Source organism: Microcaecilia unicolor, chromosome 8 (genome assembly GCF_901765095.1).
Source record: "Microcaecilia unicolor chromosome 8, aMicUni1.1, whole genome shotgun sequence".
In the NCBI taxonomy this organism is placed as follows: domain Eukaryota; kingdom Metazoa; phylum Chordata; class Amphibia; order Gymnophiona; family Siphonopidae; genus Microcaecilia; species Microcaecilia unicolor.
This window is the reverse complement of record NC_044038.1, coordinates 222,984,440-223,005,998: the sequence shown is the minus strand read 5'-3', so window position 1 is coordinate 223,005,998 and position 21,559 is coordinate 222,984,440. Positions and strand designations below refer to the sequence as shown.

General features: G+C 41.1%; 1 protein-coding gene across 1 annotated transcript in view; it reads left to right on the top strand.

Moving 5' to 3' along the window:
* The window catches only part of RIMS4 (regulating synaptic membrane exocytosis 4), a 139,495-nt gene extending 118,227 nt beyond the window's left edge, over positions 1-21,268 (top strand). The window contains exons 5-7 of the mRNA XM_030212126.1: positions 7,758-7,859; positions 11,974-12,113; positions 20,023-21,268. Coding sequence (XP_030067986.1) covers positions 7,758-7,859; positions 11,974-12,113; positions 20,023-20,241 — 461 coding nt within the window. The 3' untranslated portion in view covers positions 20,242-21,268. The remainder of the gene's footprint in view (positions 1-7,757; positions 7,860-11,973; positions 12,114-20,022) is intronic.
* Positions 21,269-21,559: the final 291 nt, after the last annotated feature.

The window sequence follows — 21,559 nt, the reverse complement described above, 5'->3', positions numbered from 1 at the left end:
ACAGTATCATACGCGGAATCATAATAGAGAAACAAAGAACTTGAAATGCACTGTGGCAAAATATTTTTACCTTGGTTTTCTTTGGGGGTGGGAGGGAGAGAGGAAATTATGCGGAGAGCTTAGAAAGGGTAACGATAAAGGAGGAATACTTGTAACGTTGCATTGGAAGGCAGAGCTCTGGTTATCTAAAATCAAAGGTGATGCTCCTATACCCCAAATGCTACTTAGTAGCATTTTAAAATCTCTTTTTTTTTTTATGTACTGTGCATGTAATATGTCTAAACATTTATGTTTCAGTTACTAGACAGTTATTCATGCATTGGGAGTGGAAAAACCTGTGAATCTTTAGGTATGATGCCCGGCACATTTGAAAGTAGCTGTGGGACCTTTTTACTAAGTCGCATAGGCGCCTTCGCGCGCCCAACGTGCGCCAATTCGGAACTACCACCCGGCTACCGCGTGGCCCAGGCGGTGATTTCATTTTTTACGCGCGTCCACCATGCATGCCAGAAATTTTCCAGCGCATTGTCCAGTTAACGCATGAGACCTTACCACTAGGTCAGTTGGTGACGGTAAGGTCTTAGGGCCAAAATGGACACGCGCCAATTTTTATTTTGCCGCACATCCATTTTCAACCCCCAAAAATAAGGCCTTTTTTTTTTTTAAGGTGCACTGAAAAATATAAAAAGATATACCATAATGAGCCATCATAAATGACCTAACATCAAAACTCTACCAAAACCAGGTAAAACCAAATTCTCTACACCTGACCGCTTCAATCAATTTTCACCAATGAACATTAACGCATCACCCCCTTTCTCTCATGCCTGAAATGAACTGTCTATCTAACTTACTTTATAATTTACTTCAACATTTATGAACTTTAATATAACACTATTTTGTATTTCTCATTCCGGAATGCCGATCGCCATTACGGCATAATGTAAGCCACATTGAGCCTGCAAAAAAGGTGGGAAAATGTGGGATACAAATGCAACAAATAAATAAATAAAATGGACCTGCGCGCTTCCGATACACGTGTCTCCACCAGCGCAGGCCATTTTCCAGCGCACCTTAGTAAAAGGACCCCTGTATTTGCTAATGCTGCATACTGTAATAGTGACGGGAAGTGTTGTCCAGCGTCCATGCTGTCATGACCTGTTCTGGCTCCTGTAATTTCAGTGTGTTCCTTTAGAGGTTACAGTGATAAAGGCTTTGCATTGTGTGTGATTTTTTACAATGATACAGTATTGCTTCAGGAAGTCAATGAAACAAGCTCTCATTCTCTGGGGTATCCATTTCTCCTTCAACATTGTATCCACTATCATGTAGCATTATATAACCACTAGCAGTTTCTGAAATAATTACTAAGTTGTTGTGTGATGCTTGGCACCCCTACTTTCTTTGTTAATATCAATATTTTTATTTGATATTTTTAATATCAATAATTTCTCTCTCTCTCTCTCTCTCTCTCTCTCTCTCTCTCTCTATATATATATATATATATATATATATATAACTGTTGTGATCTTCTGTATATAAAATGGTATGGTAGCCGTGTTAGTCCATTTTTAAAGGTAATAAATACAAATAAAACAAAACAGAGAAAAGAAAATAAGGTGATACCTTTTTTATTGGACCAACTTAATACATTTTTTTGATTCGCTTTCGAAGGTAACCCTTCTGCAGATCAGTGGGAAAATGTGGGATACAAATGTTATAAATAAATAAGTGAAACACAAGAGCATTCCAATGACAGTCTCACAGGAAGAGGGTGGGGTGGGTTAGGTGAGAAACAGGGAGAGCTGGGTGGATGAGAGACAGGGAGAGATGGATGGTTGATAAGAGAGTGACAAAGCAGTAGAATTTTATGGTTTACTAGTAAAACAGGCCCATTTCTGACACAAATGAAACGGGCGGGCGCTAGCAAGGTTTTCTTCGGAGTGTGTATGTTTGAGAGAGTGTGTGTGAGAGAGAGAGAGAGTGAATGTGCGAGTGTGTGTGTGTGTGTGTGTGTGTGAGAGAGAGTGAGACTGCTGGGTGTGAGTGTGTCTCCCCTGCCCCCCCTCCAGCCACCCACAGAGTCTCCTCTGTCCCCTGCCCCCCTCCAGCCACCCAGTGAGTGTCTCCTCTGTCCCCTGCTCCCCCTCCAGCCACCCAGCGAGTCTCCTCTGTTCCCTTGCCCCCTATCTCCCCTGCCCCCCATCTAGCCACCCAGCGATTCTTCTTTTTCCCTTGCCCCCCCCTCCAGCCACCCAACGAATCTCCTCTCTCCCCTGCCCCCCCTCCAGCCACCCAGCGATTGTCCTATCTCCCCTGCCCCCCCTCCAGCCACTCCTCCACTTTAATCAGCATATATTAAATTCCCCCCTTGTGCTACAGAAAAGCACCGAGCACATCCTATATAATAAAACGCACCTCCAACGTTCTGAAGCCGAGAAAGTGAAGCTAAAAGTTCCGGAACGTTGCAGGAATGCTTCAAGGCTTGAAGGCTTCACTTTCTCGGCTTCAGAACGTTGGAGATGCATTTTATTATATAGGATAATGGGATGGAAAGCCCAGATCTTTAAGTCCTGTCTGATGGATGTCAAAATACTTCATCATTTTGACTTCAAAGGTCTTACATTCCAAGTTTTCTTTTAGTATTCTCACCATAAAATCGTTGATGCACTGTTCTGGTTTTGTAAAGTGCTGTTCCACAGAGGTGACATCCTGGTTGGCATTTCATATGATGTCTATGTAGATTAAATCTCATCTTTAGCATTTGGCTTGTTTCTCCAGTATAGCACCCTTCTTCACACTTTTTGCTTTGAATGATATATACCACATTTGAAGATCAGCATGTGAAGGATCTCCTTATGCAGAAAGTTTTTCCCTTGTGAGTAGCTGTAGGATCCTGTGAGATGTGTTGGCACAGTTTGCAGCTTGGTATATTGCAGGGACGTGTGTGCCAGTCTCTTCTTTTTGAACTTGTATTGGGAGCTTGCTTTTCGTTAATGGGTTTTAAATTAGGTGGCTGTTGGAAAGCCAGCACTGATGACAATTTTGTGGATATTTTGTAGGTTTTTTTATGGCAACTCTTTCTGGTGGGGAGGGGTGGTGCAGAATTTTCTCATGTTTGCTGGAAAGTTGTGTTTTCACTCTGTCTGAAACTTTCTATGTAGTTGTCCAGTGTGTTTTGTCCATTGCGTGGGGTGAAATATGTGTTCGTTTGTTTAAAACTGTATTCCAGTCTGTTAGGAATGCAGAAAAATCTTCTCGAACATTCCTGAATCTTCATTTTCCCAATTGCAAAGGTCTGAAATACAAATTAATACACACCTCAACCTTCTCCTACATGAGCACGCAACTCTGGAAAGCGTTACCACGCTATCTGAAAGCGACCTATGAACTGGCCAACTTCCGCAAACTACTAAAGACTCATCTCTTTGAAAAAATTTACCACAAAGATCAAAACATGTAAAAATCTCCAAATACACCCAGTAATGTCGTAACGCGTCTAATGTCTTATGATGTCTCTGCTACACCACTATTTTGTATTGCTATTATCTGATAATGTCTTCTTTAAAACAACGATCTTGTATTGTTAAGGTCTAATAATGTCTTTTGTAATACCACTATCTTGTACTTCATGACCATGTAACCCAAAATCCTTCTGTAAAACCAAATCTATATCCTCTTCTCATTTCCAGTATCCATGATGTATTGTAAGCCACATTGAGCCTGCAAAGAGGTGGGAAAACGTGGGATACAAATGCAATAAATAAATAGGAGTCTCTCTCTCTCTCTTTTGTGGAAGTGTACCTTGAAACAGAGTTTTCTAAAGAATTCTTCCAGGTCTGGGTACAGTTGTATTTCATCTAGTTTGCTGGAAGGACAAAAAGATCTTCTGTGAAATTGCTGGTCTAGGTATTTTTTTCCTTTCTTTATAATTATTGCAGAATGAACCATAGCCTCCTTCTCATGGTTATTTGTCAACCACTGGCCATGTATGTGTATGTATATGTGTATCTGTGATCTGTGTGTATGTGAGTGTGTGTATGAATAGTAACAGAGAGAAAAATAGACAAATTAACGATTTCATAGGTGATCACAATGGTTACATAGATAAAATATTGATATTTAAAGAAATTAAAGGCTCTAAATACAGCAACTGTAGCTGTATTTTTTGTTTGTTTTTTTAAATTATGGCAGCCTACCCTAATGTCCCAACCTAATCTTACCATCTCCCACTCCCAATTCTCTTCTGACTTCAAATTACTATGTAAGCCGCATTGAGCCTGCATTGTGTGAGAAAGCGAGGGGTACAAATGTAATAAATAAATATTGACTAAGGGGCTCATTGATACACTTTTTGTTAATGGGTCATAAGCTTTTGAGGACCATAGTCCTCTTCAGATGCATGAAGTGAAGTTCAGAAGATCGGTGAATTTACATGAAGAAGCACCTGGGAAGGAGTGTGATACACAGTAAAGAGAAAACATTGAAGAGGGCAGGGTGTGCAAGCAATTAACTGAACTATGCTGATTTTATCACTCTATCCTTGTATATGAGAGAGAACAAAGATAGGATCATCTCAGAGTTAGGTCCATTCACACCTGTAATGAGCCATAAAAACATTGTCCCTAATCAGGTGTAGGGTGCTAATGTTAAGACACTTCTCCTATTGACCTATAAGTGCATTCACTCTGCCGCTCTCCAGTACCTCTCCACTCTTGTCTCCCCCTACGTTCCCCCTCGAGTGCTCCGTTCTGTTGATAAACCTCTCTTGTCCGTCCCTTTCTCCTCTACTGCTAATGCAAGACTCCGTTTCTTTTATCTCGCTGCACCTCATGCCTGGAATGGACTTCCCAAGCCTGTACGTCTAGCCCCGTCTTTAGCTGTTTTCAAGTCCAAACTCAAAACCCACCTCTTTGCCACTGCTTTTGACTCCTAACTCACTTACCCTGTCCTTTGTCCACACCTCTTTATTCCCTTAACCTTAATTGTTCTGTCTGTTTACCTGTCTTATCTAGATTGTAAGCTCTTTGAGCAGGGGCTGTCTTCTGTGTATGGTGTACAGAGCTGCGTATGCCTTGTAGCGCTATAGAAATGATAAGTAGATAGAAGTATGGCAACCTTAAGTGAGGGTGGCCTAGAAGGTTGAAATGTTGGCCTATTCTTTGAATGTTGCTATTTCTAATGTCAGATATGGGTCCATTTATTAGTTTTCTTGGGGACTGATCTGAACTACGTCTTCCATTCACTTTTTAGTACTTCCTGTTTACTCTGTATCCCACCCCTTGCTGCTTCATGTATATTACCCACCTCCTGAACTTCGCATCATGGATCTGATGGCGTGGGGTCTGGTCCTCGAAAGCTCGTGCCTCAATAAATTGGTTAGTCGATAACAGGGGTTCTCAATCCGGTCCTTGGGACACACCTAGTCAGTCTGGCTAGGTGTGTCCCAAAGACAGTGGAGAACCACTGGCCTATAAGATGCCCCCTGCCGCTATCATTTTTATTAGGCCAGACTAACAGAGCTACCCCTTTAAAACGTTTTGTTATAGTGAATGAAATTTGAGGATGGGGATTTGCCGTTAATCAAAGACTGGACGTATTCCAGGCATGAATGAATACAGATTGCTGTAGTTATATTGACAGGTTGCCCGGTGGAAACAGCATTAGTTAAAAAAAAAAATAATTAATTAAATTTTCCAGTTGGCACCATGTATTACTTTCCAGTCTGCCACTGTTTCAGTGAGTAATAGTTTTGATTGGTTCCCGCTTGCTAACTTGTAAATCCCCAGTCACTGCAGAATAGGTTTTCGAATTCTTCCTGCACTGGCAGCTGCCGGCACCAGGATCGAGCTTGCTTGCCGTCAGTTGATTCCTTTCTTTAAAGTCTACAGTTTCCCATGCTAAAGGACGTCCTATTCCTGTTCGTTTATGGTTTTTGACATTTCCCTTAACAGTTGTTTTTTTTACATTTGATATCAGTGCAACTAGGATTGAAGTTTTTCCTGTACATCCCTTTTACTGCTGGGTAATAGTGGCAATAGAACCAAGAGTCTATATAACTGAGCATTCAGACCATGACCATCACGTATAAATTCTTTATTCATTAAAGAAAAAGTCTGTAGACAAGTAGACTAATCCCTCAGTCTCAAAATTATAGACGAAAGTTGAGCTCAACTGACTGCTCATAAACATATGATCAGCCTGGTGATGGCCTCTAAGGTGGTCAACTGGATTTAAAAATTTGGTTGGTTGACTGAGAGACACCGGAGGGGGGTGGTGAACGGCGTCCATTTGGAAGAAAGAAAGGTGAATAGTGGAGTGCCTCATGGACTAGGGCCGATTCTCTTCATCATCTATGTAAGTGATATCCCTGAAAGCTTAGAAGGGAGAATTCACTTCTTTGGGGATGACAAGAAGATCGGCAACAGAGTGGACACCCCAGAAGAAGTAGGCAAAATGAGAAGTGATCTTCAAAAACCAGAGGACTAATTGGATGCTTTAATTCTAAAGAGTGCAGGGTGATGCGTTCAGGATACCAAAACCCAAACGAACTGTATGCAGCAGGAGGAGAGAGGCTGATAAGCACAGGCCAGGAGAAAGAACTTGGGGTGATAGTGTCTGATGATCACATGGTTGTGAAATAACACGAAAGTGACTGAAACCAGAAGGTTGTAGGCTGCACAGTGAGGGTCGTAGCAAGCAGAGAGGAGGAGGTTATAATGTCCCCTATACAGGACACTGGCGAGGCCTCACTCTGAGTACTATGTTCAGATTTGGAGGCTGTATTTTGTTAATGACATAGAGGCTAGAGTTGGTACAGAGGAAAGCAACAAAAGTGGCAAGAGGTCATCAGAAGACATATCCTAGTGGACAGGAGGGACAGAGGGGATACGATACAGATCTTTAAATACTTGAAAAGCCTTTTCCAAACAAGGAGACATGATATGAAGCTACAGGGAGGCAGAATCAAAAGCACCGCCAGGAAATATTTTTTTCATGGAAAGGGTGGCAGAAGCCTGGAATGCCCTCCTGAAAGGTGAAACAAAAATAGTGCTGGAATTTTAAAAGGAGTGAGATATACACAGTAGATCCCTAAAGGGCAAATAACTACTTCTAAGAAATCCTGGGGAATGTAAGCTGCACTGTGCAGCATAGGCAACCTCAACAACCTTCCTGAGCGTACTCGGTAGGCCATATTGGTTTTCTGTGCCGTTATTTACTATATTGCTATGATTGGTCTGTACCTTTTTTTTTTTACCTTGCCTTAAAGATCTGTGCTTGTCCTATGCTTTCTTGACTTCTGTGTTTGCCCATGTTGCCTCCAGGGGACGTCTATTCCGTGCACCCACCAATCTTACTGTGAAGAAATGCTTCCTTTCCCCACTCCTAAATCCAACTTTCAAAATGCCTTTCCTCATGTCCATACCACAGTTCAGTGATGAAGTGTTGCAGCCAAATTCACAGATTAATAGAAATCTGACGAGAGCCATAAGTTGAACGCTTCTGCTGTGGCCCCTGAAAATGGCATGAGGCAAATAGTAGCCTCGAGGTGAAAATTGTAATATTCTATCAGTTGTTCTGAGTCATCCAGGACCAGCTTTGGGAACCATGGTAATATACTGTATTGTTTCTGAAGGTGTATACAGCCTTTAGAACAATTCTGATTAATTTTATCGCAGATTTAAATCTTGATCTCAAATGGATATGGTACTTATCTTTAGTTCTTCTTACTCTGAACATTCCTTTTCCATTTTCAGGTGATGTTGAGGTTGGTTTGCTGGAGAGGAGTGGACAACTGGAAGTGGAGATCATTCAAGCCCGGGGATTGACAGCGAAGGCTGGCTCCAGAACCCCTCCAGGTACTGAAAATTGAATACATCAGTATCTTTTTTTTGTTTGTTTGTTTTGGGGTTTGTTTGTTTGTTTGTTTGAAAGAGAAGATTGCTGTAAGGCATAAGAAATAGATCCTGCATCTAGATGGCTGTTGTAGCTTAGAAAGAATTCAGGTTTCTCCTGGACCAATATGATGACTTCTGCACAGTTTCAATCCAATCTGTATTAAAACGGATTAATGCACCTAGATTTCCCTGACTGCCTGCAGCCTGGCTATAAGGTTAAGGGGGCTTCGGCAAGACATGGACCATAAAAAGCATTCCAAAGGGTAAAGGATACGTAGGTTAGAGCCCCCAGCCAGCCAGCAGGTTTTCAAGATATCCACAATTGAGTGTTCATAAGAGAGATTAGCTTGCAGCGGAGGCAGCGCACGCAAATTTCTCTCATGAATATTCATTGTGGGTATCCGAAAACCTGACTGGCTGGGGGGCCTTCAGGACCACTGGGTTAGAGGATGCCCCCCCCCCCAACATTTTTCCAAATAACCCAAAACCAAATGTACTGTTATTAAAAAAAATATATTACTATTAGTTATTAGTTGAATTTAATATAATATTTGGATGTTTATGTACAGACAAAGAGATAAATATTCTGTTTATAAGCACAAAGGTTTGGGGGGGGAGAAAATGTGGGAGGGAGGGAGGGGGGGGGGGGAGGAAAAAACCTAGATAACAGAAACCAATGATTGTTCCATATAAGTATGTTATATTATTTACACAATTTTACATCGAAATGTACATTCATGTTTAACATGCTGAACCATTAATAAAAACTGTTGAAATATAAAAAAATATATTACTATTATTGGCAACTTCATCCTATGCCCCCTCATTCCAGAGCTTCCTTTCAATTGAAAGAGATTCACCTCCTGTGCATTGATGCCTCATAAGTCTCTCTATCATATCTCCCCTCTCCTGCCTTTTTGTCCCAAAGAATACATATTCAGATTTTTGTCCGTCTCCATACACATTATGATGAAGACCACTGACTCTATTAGTAGCTGCCCTCTAGACTGACTCCATCATGTTGATATCTTTTTGAAGGTGCGGCCTCAAGAATTGTACACGATATTCTAAGGGCCCTGTTTAGTAAGGTGAATTAGTATTTTTTGTTTTTGTTTCCACGATTTTTATTGATGACAAGTCAAAAAGTACAAATCCTCCTCAACACAGCAAGTTCAGTGCAAACATACAATTCTCAAAGTAGGAACACATCAAAATACAACATTACTTACAGTCATCAAACTCCTAGTGAACTGTTTGTTGAAATACACCGTAAACATATTTACTTAAAATACTGCTATATTTCTAGTCAACTAACCCATTAATACTTAAGTATTGAAGGTGCATTAGTATTTTTAATGCACCTACAATTAGCGCACGTTGTAGGCGTGTACATGGTTAACGCGCGTTAAAAATGCTAATGTGCCTATAATGCGGCTTAGTAAACAGGGCCTTTAATGAGGTCTCACCAGTGTCTTATACAGGGGCATCATCGCCTGCTTTTACCTACTGGCCATTCCTGTACCTATGCACCAACTTGGGACATCCTTTCTAAAATGCTGTTCCACTCTACAAGGGCACATTTGCATGTGTTTTGGTTTTCCCCCTCGTTACCACAATTACCCTTTAAATCCCTCAGGTTGGCTTTATCAACGTGGCCAGGTGACATGTAAACACCAAGAAACACATGTGAAAATGACCTCTTGAAATTACACATTGCAGTTAGAATTGTGGCGGGTGAAACACCTAAAAGAAGAGTAATTAGTATAAGTGAAACTAATTAGTACCCACTTCAAAACATAAACAAGTTTCTTGTGGAGCACACTATGTGCGGGATCTTAAATAATGAATTATTTTTACCCTTGGTTGAGTCTGTGAAGCAGCCAAATAAAGTTGCTAGGTTACCAGGCTGTTCGGAATATTTTAGAAATTAGAGGGTTTTGTAGAGCGATGCTCTCAAAGAGCTATGATGACGTCTTCAGGGGCTAGTCTGTACTGCTATGCACCCTTCAAGGATTAAAATAAACAGGTTTTTAAAAATTATTATTATAAAGATTACTGCATTTGAAGGAGACCAGAGTTCGATTCTGTCCGTCAGGATTATATGGGCTGGGAATCTTCTGGAAGCTGGGACTCTCCAGGGTTCACCTGGTCACTCTGAGATTCTCTCGAAATCACGAGGCTGTAGAAAGAACGCTGAAATCTCTAGGTGTCACTGAGATCAGCACTGTTTGTGTTAGTCTGTCCCTGATCTTCTAAGTTCCGTCCAATAACAAGTGCTACTTGCCCATCACCCGCTGCCATGCCTTAAAAATATAAAGGGGTCTTTTTATTAATCTTCATTAAACTAACATTGATAGTTAAACATCCTGTGCTACCTGTCAGTAGGGGTGGGAACTGGGCAAGACTTGGACAAGCCAGACAACAAATAGGCAGGCGATTCTCAAGATCCAGCACGGAATAGAAAAAAAGATGCGAATTGCCAATGGCAATGTTGAGAAAAATAATTTATTCACCACAGTATTTAAATTAGGCCCGACACGGCCGTGTTTCGCCCTCCTAAAGGGTCTAGCATATAACCAGTGGTGTAGCCATAGGTGGGCCTGGGTGGCCCAGGGCCCACCTACTTAGGATTCAGGCCCACCCAAAAGTAACAAACGTTTAGCGGTAGCTGGTGGGGATCCCAAACTCCATCTGGTGAAGACTTTTCCGTGATGGTAACGAAAACGCTACTCTCCATGATACCGGCACCTGTACATGTTCAGTTTTCAGCGCATGCCTGCTGCAGACTGCCATGGTGGAAAGAAGCATTTTCCCGCCAGCTGAGATATTTTTTTTTGGTGGTGGTGGTGGTGGGGAGAGAACACTTGGTGCCCACCCACTTCTTGCCTAGGCCCACCCAAAATCTGTTGTCTGGCTACGCCCCTGCATATAACTGTAAAAAAAAAAATATATATATACATGTGTGTATAAATAAATCATACCTGAACAACATACTAAAAGATAAAACATAAATAAAATCATTTATAAATAAACAAATAAATCACACAAATATATACATACATGTCATGTCTGTCAATAGCACAGCTGAACATACCCTCCTCTCACTCCCCAATCCACACCCCCCCCCCCCCAAGACCTACCTGGTGGTCAGCAGTGGTAATTCAGTGGGTCCATGGCTGTAGTGATCCTCCTCCACTACCACCTGGGTTGGTACTGTCATTCAAAGTGGTCCTAATGACCCCTAGTGGTAGTCTGATGGGACTGCTGCTAGTGTGCATCCTTCCATATAAGGAGATTCAGTGTTTACTCAGTTGATCTAATGCACATTAACATAAAAGTTCTAATGCATGTTAAAGCTTTTTTTTTTTTATTAAACAAATAAGTGAAAAGAACTGAAATACTTCACAACTGGGGAAAGAGCCCAAATAAACTGAAAAATGTGCCCTGTGAGCGTTGTAGTCTGCTCATTCCCTTAGGTCACTTCAACTCTTGGTGGCCATTTTGAATCGGCGCCGAGATCACGAACAGGAAGGATGCATGCAGGGCAGTGCTCCAGGCAGGAAAGAGGGGGGCTCTTTCCTGCCCCGAAGGCGGAAGAGGTCACTCAACCACCAGGGCAGTAGTAAGTAAGGGGAGGGGAGGCTAGAAATCTGCCCGTTTGTCCGGATTTCTAGACAAACGGGCAGGCTGGCAGGCGGGTCGTCCTATAGGACGGCCCGCCCAACAGCCTGCCCGTTTGTCCAGAAATCCGGACAAACGGGCAGATTGGCAAAACCCGCCTGGTTGCCCGGACATGTCCTCAAAAACAGGACATGTCCGGGTAAATCCGGACATATGGTAACCCTAGTTTAAATAAAATAGAAAAGAGCAAAGAAATCTGCCCCCCCCCCCCAAAAAAAAAAGTAAACTGTTTTGTCATAACATTTCCAAACACCTCTGACGCTTCTGACCGCGCTATCTTAAGCCCTTTGGAGGTTCAAGGTGTACGTTGCTTGTGCTTAAAGTAGTTTGGTGGCAAAACATTGCATTTTGCAGAAGCACAACTTCCACTGATGCTTATGTCTTCACTTTACAGCTGCATACATCAAGCTTTATTTACTAGAAAATGGGGTGTGTATTGCAAAGAAGAAGACGAAGGTGGCCCGCCGGTCCTTAGATCCCCTCTACAATCAGGTGCTGGTGTTCACAGAAGGCCCACAAGGCAAAGTTTTGCAGGTAAGAAGCAGCATGGGAGTGAGGGTGGGGCTGACTTTTTCCCTTATGAATTATAACAAATATGGCCACATCAATATATATGCAAACATCAATAAACTTTTCATACAATTAGTCAAAATGCAAAGTTCTCTCATCAGGCGTAACAACAAGCACCCCCAAGCTCCTTATTTTCCCTCCTCTCCTCCCTCTTCCTGAAGAGCAGACTTGTCCAAGTTCAGTCCTCCAGGGCTGCAAGCAGACCAGCTTTTCAAGATATTCCTAATGAATATGCATGAGAAGGATCTGCATACAATGGATGTAGTGGGCATGCAAATCTTTATTATGCATATTCATTAGGGATATCCTGCAAACCTAGCCTGTTTGCAGCCCTTGAGGGCTGAACATGGCAAGCCTGCCTTACAGTTTGTATCAGGCCTCCATACATAAGCTACAATTTTTCAGACTTACTACACTTGTATGTATTTAGTAGAATATATAGGTTGCCAATCTATGGAAGCAGTCCATAATGGGAGAGATATGTAAACAATAAAAACAATAGGGAGAATACGTAAGATGTACATCAGTCTAATCTCACATAACTTGGGCTTCAAAGGAAGAAAAGGTTCGATATTGTCTGCATAGATTCAGTAGGACACATCCGAACCTTATTAAACCGATTGGTGATAAGTAGAGCTTAAACAAAATAGGGACAGTGGGCATCCCTGCAGGAGTCTCGTTTTTTAGATTTTGCTAACTTAAGTGATCCCTCTCCCTGTACACATGTTTCATACAGTCTGAAAAATAAGATTCAAACAACGTTAAGGCATGAAGACCCATCCCTAATCGTATTCAACGGGGTTCAACAAATCCCAGGTGCTAGGTAGCTCTGGTGTCTCGAAATTGGATCCTGGTGCCCAGGATTTCATGTCCTCTAGTCCTGGCTGCCTCCCCCGAAAAGAGGCTTTCCTGACATCTGCATTGCGCTGCTGCTGAGCTCAGAATGAATTAGAGCCACACAGGCCGGAACAAAAAAAAGAGCAGATCAGCGATAGAGGTATACAAACTTTATTAGAAAACAATGCCCGGACACAGGCCGTGTTTCGCCAAGCAGGGCTGCGTCAGGAGCTACAGAAATAAAATTTGAAAAATACATAAATTCACATATATAGAAAATACTAAAAACAAAAACAACCAAAGGTGCTATAATACCATATAAATACAATAAAAACCATGACATAAAGATAAAAATAGAACATCTGATTACTATAATGTTGGGCAACCCGTGATGATTAAATAAGAAATACATAAAATAAATATCAAACAAATAATATTGAAGCTAACGTATATAATATAGATAAATATCCAAGTAATAAAAACATAAAATAATACAGGTTCGCCGTAAATAAACGTTGAACGTTAACTAAAGGGGAGGGTGGGGATATAATGTTAAAAGTTTGATGATGGACTATGGCAAATTTGGTTTTACTGAGCCCATATTCTCATTTGCTTTTCAATGTATTTCCATTGTGAAATGTGTGCGTCTTGTACTGTCATCAATAAAAATGTTGAACCATAAAAAATAATATAGGTTAAAAAAATATATATATCCAACTGATGAAATTATACATATATAAATAATAATTACAATTACATATGTAAAAATACACGGATAAGACGGTCTTCCTGATGTACATACAACCAGCCCTTTTAATGATATTTACATTTGATCACAGGCCAAATTTGTGTGATTAAGGCTTGTGAAAAATCACATATTTTATTGCAACAACAACCAAATTGCAGCAATAACTATACCTCTGTGAGATGTGGTAATGCTGCTGGAAAGTTAGCAGTTTTCACCTGTAATATCGCTACCATGGAATGACTGTTAAACTGATGTACATGAATTTGCAGCTTATTGGCAATTTTGCATACGTGTTGCAACTGGCTTCACAAACACAAATTTGTGCATGTTGGAATTTCACATTTGTGTGTGTGAAGCAGTTTTGTGGCTTAGTAGAGCAGCCTCCATGTTTAGCATGTTTGTTAAAACATTTCTCCTTGTCCGTTTGAATCTAAAGGCCACTGAACTTCAGGCCATGTCATCTGTTTCTCTGTTTTCCCTGGTTTTTTTTTCCTTGTTACTCAGGGGCCATTTTACTAAAGTTTAGTGTAAGCTTAGTGCGCGTTAACGGACGTTAGCTTGCACAGAGGCCCTTCGCGTAGGCGCCTAGCCGCACCCAATGCGCGTCAGTTCGGAGTTACCACCCGGCCACTGTGTAGCACGGGCGGTAATTTCATTTTTTACCCGAGCCCGCTACACGCGCCGGAAAATAATTTTTATTTTCTGGCGCATGGTGGAAACCGGGCGTTAATCGTCATTCTACGCACTTAGACAATTACCGCGTGAGACCTTACTGCTAAGTCAGTGGGTGCTGGTAAGGTCTCAGACTCAAAATGGACGTGTGCCAATTTTTTAATTTTTAAAAGTGCCTTTTTTTATAGGTGCTCTGAAAAATGGATCTGTGTGTGCCCAAAACATGCATCTACACTAGCGCAGCCCATTTTTCAGCACACCTTAGTAAAAGGAACCCACAAAGTGTTAAGAAGCACATTAAATACCTGTGGCCTTCTTAGAATGTGGCATGTGCTAATTCTATTAGCTAAGCTTTAGTAAAAGTGCCCTTCAGTGTTCTGGCCAAAAATGTATGCCTGCTGTATGGCATGAAGGAATAGTCGAGTGGGGCGGCGGATTTACTGCGCAGTATTAAATTAACTGGGTGGCCAGTAAAATTAGCCAGGTCATGCCACTCATTCCAAAGCTCCTGGAAAGAACACTGCTATGCCCTAAACCCAAAAACAAAATACTTCAGTCCATGCATCATGCACTAATTAAAGCTCCACTTTAATTAGTGCTGTGTTTAATACATTTTTAGCAGGAAAAAAAGGAAATTTATTTGCAAAGGCAAAAAGAAAGCAGTATGCAGTTAATGTTGCATTCCAAACTGTGCAAAAAAAAGAATTAATATCAAGTTTCGAATAAACTTGTTAAGGAGGCAGTCATAATTTAAACCTTATGGGCCAAATTATGTATAACGTGCCTAGAGATCGACGCCGAAATCCTGGCATATTCAATAACAATGTGTGTAACATAATTGGCTTAAGCCAATTAGTGTATTTAACAGCACTTAACAAGCAATAATGAGCAGTAATTGGGAATAATTAGAATTTACGCACTTAACTCACTAAGCGGATTCTGTAATGAATTGCACCTAAATTCTAAAGCGGGGAAATGGGCATTATTTGGGCGTTCCCAAATTTACGTGCGTTATAGAATATGGCCCAGTGCGCGTAAATCTACGTGCAGGGATTTACGCCACGTTTTCATTGGTGTAAATGGACTCGCTTAGTTTTAAGCGCTAGGATATCAACTAAGCGTATTCTGTATACCATACCTAAATCTAGGCATCGCTTATAGCAGTGATTCCCAAACCTGGTCCCGGAGGCACCCCAGCCAGTTGGGTTTTCAGGATCTCCACTATGAATATTCATGAGAGAGACTGCATGCAAAGCTCTCTCATGAATATTAATGAGATATCCTGAAAACCTGACTGGCTGGGGTGCCTCCAGGACCAGGTTTGGGAACCACTGGCTTATAGATGTGGCTTAAAGTCAGATAGTCAAGATCCTACCTAAACCTACACTACCCAAATTGCAAAGGACTGAAATACAAAACAACTTACGGAGCCGGCTTCTCCTACACAAGCGCACAGCTATGGAATGGGCTCCCAAAAGCTGTGAAAACAATCCACGATCACTTGAACTTCAGGAAATCACTAAAAACCTACCTCTTCAAAAAGGCCTACCCCAACGACCCCATGTAACGCTCTTCACCTACCAACACAGCATGACTGTGATCGAACAGGACATCACGTAATCTTCATCCATTCCGACCCTCCACTTATACCTCATATGATCCACAGTGTTTACCACAGTAATAAAAGCAAAAGTATTTGGGCAAAGTACAAATCTGTGCTTGTTTTTCTATGGCTAATTTTTAAATGGGCAGAATCTACCCCTTAATTCTAGGAAGTTGTGTGCACAAATTTGCTTTCAAAATTCTAGAATAAGGGCAGTTGTATGCATAATTTAATTTAATAATGAGTTGATAATTGGTGTTAACGAGCAACAGGCTAATTGACCTTCATTGACGCTAATTCGCACCGATCAGCAGTTACATGTGTAACTGGCCTTAGAATTTGCACTTACCCTGGATTCTATACCGCGCACCTAGAGATCCGTGCCGAAATTTGTGCATTCTATAACAAAGCACGTAACTTAATTGGCTTAACAAGCTAATCAGCGTTGATAAGAGCGCTTAACAAGCAATAATGAGCACTGATTGGCAGTGATTAGAATTTACGCACATAACTCGCTAAGTGTATTCTGTAGTGAACTGTACCTAAATTCTAATTTGCACAGTTCGAAAGGGGCAGGGAAATGGGTGTTTTTGTAGACGTTACAAAATTTATGCGTGCAGTTATAGAATACGGCCTAGTGCGTGTAAATCTGCGTGCAGGGATTTAGGCCACGTTTTCATTGGGTTAAATGAACGCACACAGTTTTAGGCGCTAGGATTTCTGCCTAAGAGTATTCTATATAATGCGCCTAAACCTAAGCACTGCTTACAGAAAACGCTTTAAGCGGAAATCTTTACCATGTGGGTGTTTTAGACACCATATATAGAATCTGGCCCTTTAGCGCACCTCATTTCGACGCCTAAATTTCGGCGACCTTTTCAGACTTTGTGTCTTAGTGTGTAGTTTGGATTATTCAAATTTACATGTGTTTTCTTGCCCTGAGAGCACATGTTAAACTAGTGAGTTAAAAGCACACATAATGTTTTCACATACAATAAATACTGTTACTCGTGTACAGGGTGTTTTTAACCCCTACCACTGTTTCGTCATTTATTCTGGTTCTTGTGGATAGTCTGCCAGTTTGTTTTCCGAAACACAATGTTATTTCAGTAACAGAATAAAACAACAATATCAAACCGCTCTCGTACCTTTCACACAATACTATTGGCATGAGTCAGTCTGATAAATAACCCTGTGTTTGACACCGGGATTTGCTGTATCATTTTACCTCTGACACAGCCTGAGGGCAAAACATGGCCATGTCGGGTTTTTTTTAATAAAGGATTACATCTTTCAAGGACCCTTTTTATCTACCGTAAGGCAGCTGCAGTCACCAACTAGGTGATTTCCAGTTCAACACACCCCTCTTGAGCTTCATTATAGATGGAGTACATTTCGTTCCCCATCAGATTCATGGGAAAGGGCACTAAATATTGCTTTAGGAAGGTTTGCAATGAGTGAGGGATTTTTTTTGGGGGGGGGAGAGGAGAAATGTATCATTTTGTGTTGTCTGTTATAAAAAGTAGACCGATACATATATATAAAAACACGTGCAGAGTTTTGTTTAATTTCAAAACGAAATTAAAAAAAAAAATGTTTAATTTTGAGTAATGTAATTTATCCATTCAATAATGCTGCTTTTCACCAGGGTAAGGGTCATTCTCTTTCGATAGCCTAAAGTTAGGTGAAACGTCTCAAAAAGCATTTCTGCAAGTTCCCCCCAATTGTACCTACCATACATGTACCTCACTTTGTATTCATTCATACTATGTATTTGTTCAGACCGGAATCGGCTAACACCGTTAACGGTTATATATAAGCCACATTGAGCCTGCAAAAAGGTAGGAAAATGTGGGGTACAAATGTAACAAATAATAATAATAATAACTGCTGATATGCAATACCAGCCTAAGTCTGCGTTTTCATGCCTAACTTTAGACACAAGCTCATGTGCCAGCTGAAAGGCCTGCTGTAAAAGGTACTGGCAGTTAGGCATCTAAATGACAGTATTTTATAACATTGCACCTTATTGCTTGGCATGCCCCTGACCCACCCATGCACCCCCTTCGAAGTTATGCCCCATAAAAATTAAGGCACTTGGGTTATAGAATAGGGGTGTAAGTCAGTAACTACAAATTATTGCTGATTAGTGATTAAAGCCAATTACTGATTCATATTGCCAATTAAGCATCACTTTAGTGCTAACTAGGAAATTAAGGGGCCTTTTTTTACTACCTGGCAGTAGGGTACCGCCAGATTTGCACATGGGAAATCGGCCCTACTGCTGGTCTCACTCAGGATCCTGATGGTAGTTCTGGCTTCTGGTGCATTCTGTTTCTGGCGCTAGGAAATTGTTTTTGTTTTCTAGCGTTGGGGGGTGTTCCCGGCTGTAATGGGGGTGCCGTGCGTGGCCTGGTTAGCACCAGAGCCCTTGATGCCTCCTAAATAAGAGGCAGGAAGGGCTCTACCGGCAAAGGTCATGCACCAGTCTGTTTCATTAGTGCAATGACCATTTACTGGCGGTAAAAGATGGCCTCGGCGCATGGCAGTGCCATGCCATGCGCCAACACCACCGCAGGTCACCTTATACCTGTCGTTTGGTGAAAAGGACCCCTTTGCTTGTTTATTTAGTGGGATTTATTAACTGCCGTTACGAACGGATTCACCCAAGGCGGTGTACAAAAGGTCTAGTTTAACACAAAACTTACAATTTTGTTAACATCTTAACAACAATAGTATAATGACCAAATACAATAAATGGCCCTTTTACTAAGCCACGTAAGCGTCAATTGTGCACCAAAATGGAGTTACTGCCCAGCTACCACGTGGCTCATGCAGTAATTTCATTTTTGGCGCACGTCTGAAAAAATGATTTTCGGATGCGTGCCAAGTGGCATTTGACATGCGTGGGTCATTACGTCCCGGTTACCACGTGAGTCTTTACCGCTAGGTCAATGGCTGGCGGTAAGGTCGCAGACCCAAAATGGACGCGCGGCAATTTTGATTTTGCCGCACGCCCATTTTCAGCAAAAATGTTTTTTAAAAAACGCCTTTTTTACAGGCGCGCTGAAAAATGGATCGGTGCGCGCCCAAAACCCACGCCTACACTATCGCAAGCCATTTTGCAGCGCACCATAGTAAAAGGACCCCTAAGTGAGGTAAATGTGGAAATATGATTTCAGTACAATGCAAACAATACTATAATAGCATGGAAGAATATTCAAATAACAGATATTATATTCATGTAATTGACCCAATTCTTTAACCGCATACCCAATTACGGGTGCCATTTAAAGAATGTGGAGGATTGCATTTTAATGTGCAGTAATTAAGTTAACCAGCATTAGTTCATCAGTTAGTGTATATTACATCAAGTTAGCATGCCCTAAAATTTTTAAGTGGTGCTAATGGACCCAATGCATCTCCTTGTGTTGTGTCTTTGTCTGTGAAACGTGCACAGTCATAAAATTACACTTAGGGTTCAGGCCCACCCAACAGTAGCACACATTTAGTAGTAGGTTGTGGGGATCCTAAACTTGGCCAGCTGAAGACTTCCCCCCATGGTAACGAAGACGCTACTCTCCATGATACCGGCACCTTCACATGCTCAGTTTTCAGCACAAAGAAGCGTTGTCCCGACACTGAGAATTTTTTGGTGGTGGTTGGGGGAGGGGGGAGAGCACATGGTGCCCACCCACTTTTTGCCTAGGCCCACCCAAAATCTGTTGCCTGGCTACGCCCCCCTGGTGCTAACGGACCCAATGCACCTCCTAGTTCTCTGTCTTTTGAAAATCTAGCAAAGTCCACATGGTGAAACGTTCAGCACATTTTTACTCATGTGCACAGTCATAAAATGTATTCCTTTGTTGACCACTAAAGTAACTTTTCCCTTTAACATGTAGAATGTTTTAAATATTGGCTTTCGTTGTGCATCTTATGCCTTTTCTTTATAAAATGTTAATTTGATAGCTGATTTAATATGAAGGGTAACATTAAAAAAATGTCTGTCTTAGGTGATGGTCTGGGGAAATTATGGACGAATGGAGCGTAAACAATTCATGGGGGTTGCAAGAATTCTTTTGGAAGAACTGGATTTGTCAAGCTTGGTGATTGGCTGGTACAAGCTCTTTCCAGCGTCCTCGATGGTGGATCCATCCACCGGTCCTCTTCTGCGCCAGTCGTCACAGCTTTCCTTGGAAAGCACAGTCGGACCTACCTGTGACAAATCTTAATGAGCAAGAGAGTGACCTGCTGCTTTTATTACTGCACTGTCAAGGGTTTGTTTGCTGGATCTCTGACCTCAAGCATACTGCATGTTTGATCAGTTCCTTTGGATTCTGAAGCAGAGGGTTGACCTCATGACCGTTGACTGAAGAAAGTATGAAGTTGGCCTAAGACGCAAGGTGTAATTGTGAAATCATATGTATACCTCTAATTTCTTTTCACATCAGTATCATATGTAGAGCTAATAATAATTTTGACATTTTCGTCAATGAAACGGTTGCAGCGTCTTTCACCTCCAACCTCCCCATCCCCACCCTTTAAAAAGGGAAGCGTTTTCCATTTTTTTTCTGGTCAATCAAATTAAATAAGAGAGAAGGGTATATTTAAAGCCCATAGTCATTTTTATGTTTCCTTAAAAACAAATTACTTCTCCGAAAATAATCTGCAACCTGTCAAATTTAGGAGTGTTTATTTAGGGTCAGAAAAAGCTAGCTACTGTGTTTTTAAATTGTGCCAAATTACCAGAAAGTGTCTTTACTGCTTGGCCAGTGTTGGTGTTGAAGCATTTTTGGTGTGAAAATTAAATATATTTGATTAGAATAGGGTAATTATAACAGAGTAGCCATATGTAGTTTCTCTACTTATCAATCAGGGCAGCACTGGAATGAAAAAGTCAGATGACAAAATCCTTCAAGAGACGAGCCATTGTTTTTCAGCCCATGGTCCAACTGCTCCTTCCACGGCTTGAAAGGACTATGTTTGCTGCATGTTTTCATCACAGTATTATCGAGCTTCTGTACTTTTTTAGTATATATCTTTGTGAAGTATCAATTTTCTTTCTGATACTTCATTCAGTTCTTTTTAAAGCACAAATTGATGACCAGAGACAAGGTCTAATTTGGATCGTTGATGAAATAAAACAGGAAATTGCAAGAGGAGATGTCATGAAAGGGCTTTTGAAAGGTAAAGCTTTTGTTTTCCTTCGGTGGGGAGAGATGGGAAGCTGCTAAAACTAATTGCTTTTTCTGAATTTAGGATGGCATGAAATTGAAATTATATGCAGTGTAGCTGACAAGTTAAAGTGTCAGAATAAAAAAAAAATAGAAGCATGAAGGTCGAAGCATGTATCCTTTTTCTGTATTAAAAAAGGGTTTTTTTAAGAGAATAATGAATAAACCAAAAAAAGAATTGGGTTGTTGAAGCAGAAGCTCCCCCAAATCATGTCTTCATATATAAGAATTAAAATTTGCTACATGAGAGCGGAATAGTCCACTATGTATGTAGGTAATTTAAATGATATGAAATTTATACCTGGTGATTTTTACT